General features: G+C 41.8%; 1 protein-coding gene across 3 annotated transcripts in view; it reads left to right on the plus strand.

Moving 5' to 3' along the window:
* The window catches only part of ssh2a (slingshot protein phosphatase 2a), a 32,038-nt gene that overhangs the window by 11,845 nt on the left and 7,908 nt on the right, over window positions 1-12,285 (plus strand). For 2 of the 3 annotated variants that reach the window (XM_063907230.1, XM_063907231.1), the window contains exons 3-7: window positions 9,048-9,160; window positions 9,646-9,710; window positions 10,427-10,548; window positions 11,144-11,209; window positions 11,395-11,460. In XM_063907230.1, coding sequence (XP_063763300.1) covers window positions 9,048-9,160; window positions 9,646-9,710; window positions 10,427-10,548; window positions 11,144-11,209; window positions 11,395-11,460 — 432 coding nt within the window. Of the gene's footprint in view, window positions 1-1,924; window positions 2,442-9,047; window positions 9,161-9,645; window positions 9,711-10,426; window positions 10,549-11,143; window positions 11,210-11,394; window positions 11,461-12,285 lie in introns of those variants that run through there. The other variant, XM_063907229.1, reaches the window with a different exon arrangement.

Consider the following 12,285-nt stretch of genomic DNA (forward strand, 5'->3'; position numbering starts at 1 on the left):
GCCGTTTGACACTATAACCACCATGGGTTCATTTTACCCCCTGCCGCAACAGTGTCAGTACTCGCAGAAGGGTTATTTTTCACACAGGTGTTGTACGTTATGAATTTAGATGTATTTCTCTGATTCTCAGGTAAGTTTTAATAAAAATATCTAGATAAATCATAGATAGTGGGTTTTTCATGCTAAAATTGCTTCAGATTTTTTGAATACCAAGTTGAAAAGTTATATAGAAATATAGATTTTAATTTAGCAACAAACAAAACAGCGGGTTGGGGGTAAAAAGGACCTCCTTTAGGGGTTCTAGTTTTAAGGAGGTAACAGAATCCCATCTGATCAAGAAGCATGTCTATTGGCATCACATTTAGCTGGGTACTTGTGCATCATTGTCCATGGAAATAAAAATATATTAGCAAGAAAGTGTCTTAGTTTAGACCTTCATATTCTATGGTCCACTTGTCATTACAGTTTCTCCATAATCCCGCAGCTCAGGGGTGTTCATAGACCTACGTTTTACAAGCATAACCTTCATGTTTCAGTGAATAACTGAGATAAGTTTGTGAACACAGAGCCAACGTTATGTTTTATAACCGCATTTCTCAGTCAAACTCCTTTTAGATAACAGCTAGGCTGTGAAAAACAGGCAAATCATAAAGCAGGCCTTCCATAAACATCATAATAAAGCTCAGCTCCACTGCGTAGAGGTCTTCTGCTCCAGATGGTTTAGATTTGTTCTTCAGCTCTTGGCACAAGCTGGTGTTAATATGATCAGGGGGGCTTAAGTTTTACAGTGTTTTCCAAATTGTTGTCAGCTTACATGCCGGCCCGGCAGTAGAAAAAATGTTTAATAGGCTATAAAACACACCAAAACGTTGAGTCCATCGCACAGCATGCAGTACGTCAGGTGATGTACTCAAACAACATGATAATATCAGGGATTTACCCCGAAGATTCTCTTGATTCAGCTCAGGTTTATCTCTACTTTACCTTGATACTGAAAGCCTGCTTCAACAGCAGCTCAGTCTGTATGACTTCAGCCTGTTTCTCATTTGTATTTTTGCTCCTTATGTAACTCAACCACAAGGTCTGTGTGTTTGGAGAAAAGGGTGGAGAGGAGACAAGTGAGTCTCCACGGTGAGCTCACTGCCAAACCAAAACCCCATGTGGGTTTAATTGACTCTATTTTATTAGTGTAATGATCACATCTCTTATTGACCCTGTTGTACCTGGACACACAATTAGCTGTTGGACATCGCTATAAGAATATAACCATAATATTAATACCAGTGGTGGAAATTAACATATTTCTGGTGACGCAGAAGTTTATAATATATGATATCTTGTTATAAATTGACCGTTCCAACCGTTTCTACAATAACAGCTTATTTTATTAATCCAGCCAATTGAGAGCTGCTTAGTTAGCGTAGGTAAACATTTTACGTGTATTACTTTCAATACATTTTTCTGATTATATTAAGTTACTTTGACTTACTGTAAGAAACATTTCCAATGCAGGAATTTAGCATTTTCACAGTTTAGTATTAGTACTTTTGCGTAAGTAAAGGCTCTCAAAACTTCCTCATCCACTGTTTAAAACGTATGGTTATGACCTTCAGTGTTATGAATTTCACCAAGGATTGGCCACCATGTGCCATGTACCAAGTGCAGCTTTTAAACAAGCAATACTGTGCAATTTCTGATACGCACACCCTCAGCCAGACAGGAGGAACTAGAATAATAACCTGCTGAAGGAAATACCGCATGGTGCAAGTGTTGTACAAACGCACTGCTTCAGCAAGTGTCGATGCAGAAGGGCTGCTGCTGTGGGCAGTCGCACTTCCCTGTTGTGCTTATTGGCTCCCCACTTTTCCCCAAAACACATGTCTCCAACTCCTCCCTCCCATGACTTCCTCTGTGAGAGTTTGACTGAAGTCATATGTCTTAGTACTGTACTTGGTAGAGGATACCGTCTGTTGTACAGGGGATTATAATGTTTAGAAAACGGTACGGTTACTTATAGAGTAAGGGTCTCGCTTCCGCTTGATTGGGACCTTTGGACGCCACTGCCGGGAAGTAGCAGCAAAACGAGCTTCAACTTGTAACTTAATTTATTGCGACGAAAGCACGATTTGGACACAAGTGACTACTTCGTGGAATATTTCGTCATTTTTCTACACTGTTACCGCTATTCACACCAAAGGAAGTTGTTAGGCGTGTTGAAATGGCAGAGCACATGACAATGGGAGAGGAGTGAAAGTTTTCTCCCGGGACAAGAACACCTGACACCCTCCTACCTCCGCGCTCCCAGCCGCCGGCATGACCCTCGGCGCGGTGTCCGAATCTGAGAGCTCGTCGGCGGTCAGCTTCTGCTCATGCTGCGGGGCTAAGATGGTGCCATACTTCAGCGACGAAGCGGTGGTGTCAAACAATCAGATCAACCAGCTGTAAGTGTAAATAAGTGGCCGGTTGTGGAGGGGAAACAAACTCTGGAATATTCTTATGTTTGAGAATGTTTTATACATTACAAATGAATAAATGTAGTGACAGGGAAAGTCAGTAAATGTGCTTTGAAGTGACAGGGTGTCATTCACACTTGAGGGAAATTAAACCATATTCACTTATGTTAATATGGTTTTCAAGTGTTTGGAAATAGTAGTAATAACGTGCCAAACGTTTAACATTGTAACACTATGAGTAATCGAGCATGTGTAACTATTTTGCAACATCAATGTTGAATGCATTTCCTGGTGACGTATCAGGGAATGGCTCATCTTATGTTCCTTTCGCCTTACTAAGACATGATGTGTGAATCATCCTACCTGTTCCACTGCTGCAGACACACTTTGGAAAACCAAATCACCTGATCACCATATTAAGAGTTTTGGTGGGGCATTTCTGTCCCTCCCTTTTTTTTGTTTTGTTTGTCCAAGGCTGGGATTTTGTTTGTTTGAACTTGTCAGTGCTTGGTATGATGACCATAATTTTTGTTAAGAAAGCTTAACGTAATTTAGACATGTTTTAAATGTCACTATTTAGAGACTTACAATGTTTCTGAAGAATAACACAAAAGCCTTACTGTTGGTCAGAATTTCTTTATTTGAGTATACAATATTTAAAAATTATAGTACGTTTCTTAGAAACAGACCTGAAGAAATTGCTTTCATCCACTTGCTTGACGCTTGGTTGAGGAAACCCGGAAATAGGCTAAATATTCTTTTATATAACTCTGAGCAAATAGATTTCATTGTAGCCCAATAATAGCCTACATTGGAAATGATTAACCACTGATCAGACAAGATTTTCTAACCTTAAACCCGAAGCCTCTGTACTTATTTTGAAACCTGTGTTCCAAGGGTCAGTCCACTGAACTAAATATACACTTTACTGGCTCTATGAAAACCAATTCAGAGATTGCTTTTGCTTGGATCTGTCGTAGTAAGTATAAATGCATCTTATCTGTGATCTCCATTGTCTGCAGACATCAAGGCAAAGTGAAGTAAAGGCTTCTTTTTGCTTGTGAGATTTAAAAGGATTTACTTGACTTTGTGTAAATGCATGTTTGCCCTTCAGGACAGATCAAAGGCTGTGTCTTGTTTTTCAGTGTTTGTATGTGAAGCTGACTCAGATAAGCTTAGCAAATTTGGAGAGAAATCAATGTAGAAAATGACTCCAACTGGATTAAAAGATAATGAAATCAACATTACCCAATTTTCCAAAAGATCAATCTGTTTCGTTCCAGTGTTTAGTGTTTTTCCTGTTGTTTTGTACCATTTTCGTGCAGTCAGTAATTGGATATGCCCTGCATGAGAATCGGCCTTCTGTGGCAGTTTTCAGGAAAGTCAAGGACAGCCTGTGTCTCGATTGCATTGTTTGTCAGCTGTTGCACACATGATTGTGCAGTGAGGTTATTGAGTAAACTGAACCTTTAGTCTTTATGAGGGCTGCACCCTGTGTTTAAGGAAATAGTTGTGTTTTTTTCCCAATCGTGGGTTTGCATACAGACAGTTTATGGGAAGATGTTACCACAAGACAGTGTGGCAGGCGCGTGTGTGTTCAGTAAACGCACACAGATGTGGGAACCATCTGACTTCCTGGCTTTGTTGGCTACATTGCCCGATAGCTGCCGATTGTATTTATCACCCCTCTCTTTGTGTATAGCTCAAACTGGCACTCATCCAAAAGCTGGGGACTTTTAGCATCCTTTGATTTCTATATCCTAGTGTGTGTACATGCGGCATGTTTAGTGCTTGTGAACATATCTGTTTGTTTATAGTGTGAACGCCTGTATGTGTATGTTTAACCAGCATCGATGAGTAATTACAAGCCTCGAGGCGTTCCATGGAGCTAAGTGTTACCTGTGGCTAAATGGCAGCTAAAACACCATCGTTATCCCACCAATTTAAGGAATACCGGTAAACCTCTCTCTTCCGCTGCACTTGTGTGTTTTGTGTTGCGTACGTGATATCCAAAGAAAGAGATAAGACGGAAACGTGACAAACTGAAGAGTGTTTTGGAGTGGGACTTGAGCAGCTGAACAGAGATAAGGGCAGCTGGATATAGGTCACTACTAGTGTGTGTTTGTGTGTGAGCGTGTGATGCATAGAAAATCCAATAACCTACATAACTTGGTTTGTTCAATTACCTACAGTAAATTCCACAGGATCGGACCAGCTGTGGAGCTACCTAGTGTATCATAGAAGCCTGACAGTGTTTTTTACACGTGTCCTGGATGTTTTGCATCGGGATCATCATCAGCGTTTAATTACATTTACATTTTCTATTTAAATTGTACAATGCAATTTAAGAAAGTTCCAATACAAACCATGAAACATATATATATATATATATATATATATATATGGCTCTTGCCACTAGCTGGTCATGCATATTTGTATTTATTTTTTAGCATGAATTACCCAGTCGATGTACATATGACCTTATTACACTCTTACTTAAAGTATAAATATAGATATAATTAAATATTTTGATTAAACCCGATTAAAATGTTTTTATTGATGCTTCTTTTTTTTTTGTTGCTTATATTTAAACACTAGGTCCACAGAAATGGTCTGTTATTCAGAGAAGTGGTTCGCTTTTAAAATAAATAAATAGCAGATGATGACATTTATTGCCCAAGCACAATTGATAATCCAACCAAGTGGTGCAAAACCTCTGATACAGAAAAGCATTATTTCCCTTTGTCTACCACGAACGGAGGAGCCACTGTGCTTCACCACCAAGCTCCATGTCCTTGTCTGACCAGCAATTCCATTGAGCTCCTTCAGAAGTGTTTTCCTCGCTGTAGTTTGTCTCAACTTTAAGTTGACATGAAATCTGAATCCTGCTCAGAATAGCCCTGCATGCCTGGGTCAGGTATGTTTAGTTCACCGAGGTGGCGGACGCTTGGACCATGGCCTGCTCTCTGCATTACCAAAGAGACTGTAGGGAAACGAGTGGTCTGCACAAGACAACAGGTCTGGGCCATAAGTTGACTTTGCATGACCTGGTAGTTATTTCTTTCTCTTCATCAGCCTTGACACTCTTCATCCCCCATTCTTGTGTTCAATGCTTTGCCCAATAATCTGCTATGAATGTATAATGTGTGTTTAGATCATTTCTTGGACAACATTGCAATAATCAAACCCTATAAGGATGGAAAATTAGGTTATCTGCAACAGAGGGACCACTACGCTGCAGATGCACCCATTCTCATCCATCTGTCACCATCCTCTGCTTGTGACTCTTTTTCCGTGCCTCAGCATGGCCTAACATGCACCTATGGACATGTAGAGACACACGCACACATACACCACACACACACACACACAGGCTAACTCCCTGTCTTTCCCATGGGCTGTATCTGTCTCTAACTCACAAGGCCTTAGCTGGGCCGGCCCTCCACAGAGCCAGGCCCTATATTTATCCCAATCTCCTACAGAGAGTGACTAATATGGGCACTGGCAGTAGGTGGGGGGGGTCACCCAGTTATCTAGTGGTCCTTACATAGTGATGATTGTGTCTGGGACTGTTGCCCTAACAAGTACCTACAGCTTCACTCCAGACCAAAACCCGGCGTGGCTGAGTGCCAAAAGATGACCCACCCACCCTCTGATACACTCTGACTGGGTCCTCTCCCTTTATCTCCCACCCCTCACTCCCCATTCCCAATTCACATACTCCGTGAAATCATATTTAGTTGAACTTGTTGGCCCCTTTTTTTTATTTCCCCAGATGTTTTATTCTATATTTGTACATTTTTGCTCTCAAGTCAGATTTAAAGGCGTGATACGTGCATCTGTTTTAAGAACTACATTCTTCTTTATTACTTACTATGCTAGCATCATGACTGGGTTTGAATGCAGAGATTTGCAGAATGAGTCCAGTATTAGTCTTAAAATATATAGTATTTGTGTGTTGAGCAGCATTATTGGTGAATCATCAGTCAACATGTTTAGTCTACGATCATAAATATCAAATAAACATAAAATCCTCTGAGTGAAAACGAGGTATTTTTACTTGAGTAAATGCTAAGAATTAATATTAAAATGGTTAATTATGAGACACGATCTGTCCATTATTGAAAATTGTTCTTTAGTGTTGAATCAGCGGGTGGTGGTGCGTATCTATGTGTCAGTTTTGGCCAATAATTACAGAAGAAAATCTTGGGGAGGTTTGGATTTTTTGAGCTTAATGCAGTAGCACATACCGTAGCACTGGACGGTAATGGCTCAATGAAGCTAATATACACCAGCTACATGTAACATACTGTCAGGTTTTGTCCCTTCAGTCATATCTTTTGTCTTTACAAGTTCAAGGTTCAAGGGTTTTTATTATCATGTGCACAGTCGCTACAGTGGAGGTATGGCATTGAGCATCTTAGGTCCCGAGCTCCTCCAACAGTGCAGCATATTATAAAAGGACAGAAGAGAACATAATAATGAAATAGAAAATGACATAATAAGTAGTGCAAAATGAATAATGAATAGAATATAAACACAATAAGCTAAATTAAGCATGGCGTGATGAAAGTGATCCAGCCCTAGAGCAGTTTTTTAATGGTTGCACAACTCTGAGTTAAACCTCTGCAGGAGGCTGTCTTTTCAAAGAGAAGCTTCTCTGGCGAGTCGTCGCTATTCTGAAAGCAGTCTATCAATAGCTGGGACTTTTAAAGGACTACAGTATTTTTAGAAAAATGCAGTTAAAAGTCGTTCACAGCCCCCCCCCCCACACGCTCACACACACCCCACACCTCTCCAACTGTCAGGCTTGGATTCCACTTTCCTAAGGTGTGTGTGTGGACGAGTAAAAGCATGTGTTTGCACGTGCGATTTTTAGTGTTGTATTACAGATGACTTTGGACAGTAGCAGCTATACATGGTCATTGCCAAGTACAGTATGTGCGTGTGTGTGTCTGATGATGCAGCAGGAATGAAAAAGAGAAATGAAAAGTTGTGAGAGTTGCAGAAAAGAGGAAGTGATGGACGGGAGAGCGGAGAGGAAACAGCTGGGTCAAGGGTGGGAGGGTTATGGGAAATTAGCTCAGCGCTGAGCTGCGGTGTTGTTTGTGTCGTCTCCTCATCCTGTACACGGCCTCAGCGAAACCCAGGAAGGACAGTCGGACGACCGGAATGATGGAGAGATGAAGTTACGGAGGAAAAGGCCACGACAGGAAGTTTAAATGGCAGACGGCGTGAAACTGTAGAGCATTGGGTTCATGGAGTGTATGAAAGACTACCCAACACAGCACTTGTGCAACTTTTAAGATATAAAAATGTGGCTGTGATAACATCACATGATTAATCCTCACTGTTTGTTCGTCTGTCAATTCCTTGGATATTTTTCCCGCCCCGGAGGCTACGAAACAATTCATTTGAAGTTTGTCAGAACCGGTCGACTAACTCTCTGGATCAGTGTGTCCTTGCCGAACACTTTTATCCACCTTTTTAGTGTTCCTTTATTTTATTATCAAAAAACTGCAGTCTGCTTATACACTCCCATTTATTTGACCTCTGTAAAAAATCCTCTTTTTGTTCTGGCAGAAAAATACAGTTGTAATGCCAAAAAAGCAACCGTTTCTCTAGAAATCTGTAACTCTCAAGACCCATGTGTGGCTAGCTTTCAGGAATGTGGTTCGTGTTCCTGGAGAGGCTCAGTTCCTGCCAGCTTTATTAGGGGTCTTAATTATGGTATAACCCTCCAATACACTCAATCTGCGTTTTCCTTATTATGATGGATTCTCCTACCTTTTTTTTTCTTTCTCGTTGCAATGGTGCCTTTGCGGTGCGCTCTGCATCCGCTGAATAAACACAGGAGAAGCGTTACCTAAGTGCCCGCGCTCTAATTGGTACACTTCTGGCCCGGCACCGTTAAAGTTGTGGTTCCCATGGCTGTCGTTGGACTACGGTCATTACCAGCTGCAGCAGTACGTCTTCCAACCTGTTTTATCGGGATCTGGTGTTGCTTAGGTTAGTGTGCCATGGTGAGGCTTTAAACCTTCACACCAGAGCTGCAAACGCACGCACACACACACACTCGCTGTTAGGCCTCCAGTTGTAACACACATTGTTATGCTTCCTCAGCTCAGATAATTCGATTACCTCTTCCTACAGAGGACCCTCTTTTTATACGACTTGCTCTTATCTCCCCTCAAATGTTGTGGAGGAGGGGATTCATCTTCCCTCTCGGACCCTGGGTCTCCTCACAATCCCCCCCCCCCATCCATCCATCCCTCCCTGCTGGCAGCTGCTTGTGTGAGTAAGCCTGTGTGTGTAATCCAGCTGTGTGGAGGAGAACATTTTGTTCCGAGTTCAAATAGGGGCTTGGATTTTGTTTTTTCTTTACTTGCGTTGGTCTGTCGGCAGAGGCCAGACGAGTGGATCATTGTGACCCTGACATAAGCCCGTGACAACACCCTTCTGTCCCCATCTTTTGCTTAGTTTTGGGTCAACAAGTGCAAGGAAGAGAATAACAGTCACACCAAATATGATTAACTTGGCAGGAGTCCCTGTGTCGGAGGTTTTATTCATGTTTTCTTTTCCTTTCCCTTGCAGCATCAGTGAGAACTTTCTCACTGTTAAAGGTGCCGCCCTGTTCCTCCCCCGGGGAAACAGCCCCACGCCTAACTCTGCACCGCACATCAGCCAGCGCAGGAACAAGCACACAGGTAAAGACTTGCACTCCCACCAGCTTCAGGTTCTCCCGGCGATAACTATCAGCCTCTGATAGGAACTCCTCCACGTAGAAAAACTTGAGATTGAATCCAAGCTTGTTTTCAAATTCAACATTCCTCCCCAGCATTATCGAGACCAGCTGCTTTTATCTCCACTGTTTCACAACACCAGCTCAGTGCAGTCAGTTCACTGCAGCCTGCCATGTGGGGCCCAGATTGTGGTTTGATTATGAGGCTGATGATCACTATAAATAGCATCAGAAGCTTTGTTTCAGAAATAACTTCCTCAGAAGTATTCAGAGATCAGGTTGAATGTAGGTCTCAGCAAAAGAGAATCCAGTTAGAATGCACTGGAAACTTGCCACAGGGTGAATGAAACGTTATCCTAGGTGTTGAATCAACGTTTAAAGGCTCAGAATGAAAGTGTTGTCCAAAAGGAAATGAAACTCAATGAGGATGTTGAAACCCTTTCTGTCCAGGTGACCTCCAGAAACATCTTCAGACCATGTTCACTGTGCTGCGGCCGGAGGACAACATCCGACTGGTAGGTCACACACACCCACACACACATACACACACTCTCTCTTGCATACTAGCAACGTGGCTTTGTGATCAGGGACATTACACTCCAGGCCAAGGGGCGGTTTCACTTCTTTGTTAGCAAACATAAAGAAGTGAAACTTGTTGGTTAAAAAGAAAACAGTTGGTCTGTTTACACCAGGGCCCACACCTGAAACTTGTGCTTGTCTTATATTGTCCTTCTTAAATATATATGTAAACATATTTTACACAGTAGTATTCATGGGTTGAAAACATGTTCTAACAAATCTAAGTTGATAAGAAAAAAGCCAAATAACTTATTTATCTAACAAGCTGGAAATATACCCTTAATATTTCCCCTTATTTTGAGCAATCTGAAGCTCCTGTTTTAAGGAATGACAACAAACTAAATAAATGAAACCCTATGAAGAGCTGTGATGTCGGCAGTTTTTTTTCTTAAAGCACAATTGCTACATTTGATCGATTTTGCTAGCTTAGAACTTAACTTATGCGGCAATATACCTCACCTCTAGTGAGGGGCCCAGCCCTTTGTTGGTTTTTCTGTATTTGACCCTCTGTGAAAAAAGTTTGGACACCCCTATCTACACTGACAAAGATACTCTTTCATAAAGCAAACTGTACTCAAAGTATTTCACACACACCCTGCCATTATGCATCCCTGCAACATCTTATATTTATTTTCCCCCTCTGTTCCCTCAGGCTGTGCGTCTGGAGAGCTCCTACCCTCAGGTAACCCGCTACATGGTGGTGGTCTCCACCAATGGCAGACAGGACACGGAGGAGAGCATCGTCCTCGGCATTGACTTTGTCTCCTCTGATAGGTGAGTGCAACGTTACACCACTGTGGGGAACATGGAATCAAAGATGTGTTTTTATAGTGAAAGAGGTAACGCCTGACGTAAGGTGAGATCAGCTCGGACATTTTGCATTGCAGCAGCATGAAACAGAACAAGGCATTTCACATAATTAGAAATTAAAAGACTAAACATATATATACATCTCAAAATAGAAATAGGGATATATCAGCATTCAAAAAGAATATATACAGTTGAGTGCATGGAGAGGTATATTAAATTCAATTTAAGGGTAAAATGTAGAAGTTATAACTCAAGTAAACAGAGAGAAACTATCGAGCTGAGGGACGACTTTATTGTCTTGATTTTCATAATATGTACATTTATTTTACATCGGACAACCAAACACAACAATTTATGTGACCATGAGCAATAATGAAAATGCTAAGCAGAATGTTCTCTTATTAGCCTGTAACTCCCATCATTTTCGTGCACGATACTCTGCAGTATTCAGCAATAAATCAATAAATGTACGTCACATAGACTTCCTTTTGTTGCACACACCCCTGAATGATGTCCAGTGTGTCCTGAACCGTTGTCTGACGTGTTGCTCTCCCCCCAGCTGCTGTACAGTGGGTCTGGTTCTACCTCTGTGGAGTGACACTCTGATCCACTTGGATGGAGACGGGTAAGACACCACCCCTCCCTGCTTCCTCTAACTCCCCCCCCCCCCATGGGGAAACTGACTGAAGCTCAGATGACTCTGTTATTTTGTCATTTTATCGTAAGAGGATTCGTTGGTGTTGTAAAATGGCTTTGAAGTAATTACCGGGCACCACATATCTAATCTCTGTCTGTTTTTCTTTATCCCAGTGGCTTCAGTGTGTCGTCGGTGAACAGGGTTCATGTTTTCAAGCCGGTTTCGGTCCAGGCCATGTGGTAAGCAGAGCTTCCCGCTTATAATGTTATTGTTCCAGGCTGAAAACCTCTGTATCCTTCGTCGTCCCCCCTTTGACCTTGACCTCCAGCCCCTTTATCTCTGTCACTGGTTCTTATCTGCACTCTCCTTTCCCTTTGTTTTTCTCATTAACGCTTTGCCTCCCAGTCTCTTCATTATCTCTGTCTCACCTGCCAGTTCTGCCTTCTTAATTTCGTCTTCATTTCCTCATTTTGCTCTCCGCTTGACCTCCTTCTGCCTTGAATATCTCCTGATGCATTCCTTTATCTGCGTGTACATCTCCGTAATGCGTTACTTCTTTGCTTTCGGTTCTTCTTTTCTGACGTCTGTTGTTTCTCTCACCAATTACTCAACCAAATTCCCTTGTTATATGTCTCCTGTGTCATCATTAGTCATTCTTCGCTTGTATTTCTATCGATTTATCTCCTACTCACATAATTCCTCTCTTCCTCTTGCCTTTCCTCTTGTTTATTCCTCATAATTGTTTGTATCCTCTCCTAATTTGAGTTATTTCACCCTGTCAATCATTTTAAGAACGCAGCAATGCCAAATCTCACCCAGTGGTAGTGTCATCTTATTATCATGATTAAGATAAAACCGCTCAAGTGTAAATCATCTCGCCGCGTCATCATTTCTTGGCAGCACCGGCATATTTTTACTTCCTCCTGGATCCACCTTTATTCACGTTGTTGTCATTTGGATTGTGGATGTTGTAATTGTATTATCTCTCTTCGTCCTGGGAGAGCGATCCCTTGCTTTCCCAGAGTTCTCTTCCATTTTCTCCCGATGGTTTTCTTTGACAACTT

The sequence above is a fragment of the Eleginops maclovinus genome, chromosome 18, assembly GCF_036324505.1.
Source record: "Eleginops maclovinus isolate JMC-PN-2008 ecotype Puerto Natales chromosome 18, JC_Emac_rtc_rv5, whole genome shotgun sequence".
NCBI classification, from domain to species: domain Eukaryota; kingdom Metazoa; phylum Chordata; class Actinopteri; order Perciformes; family Eleginopidae; genus Eleginops; species Eleginops maclovinus.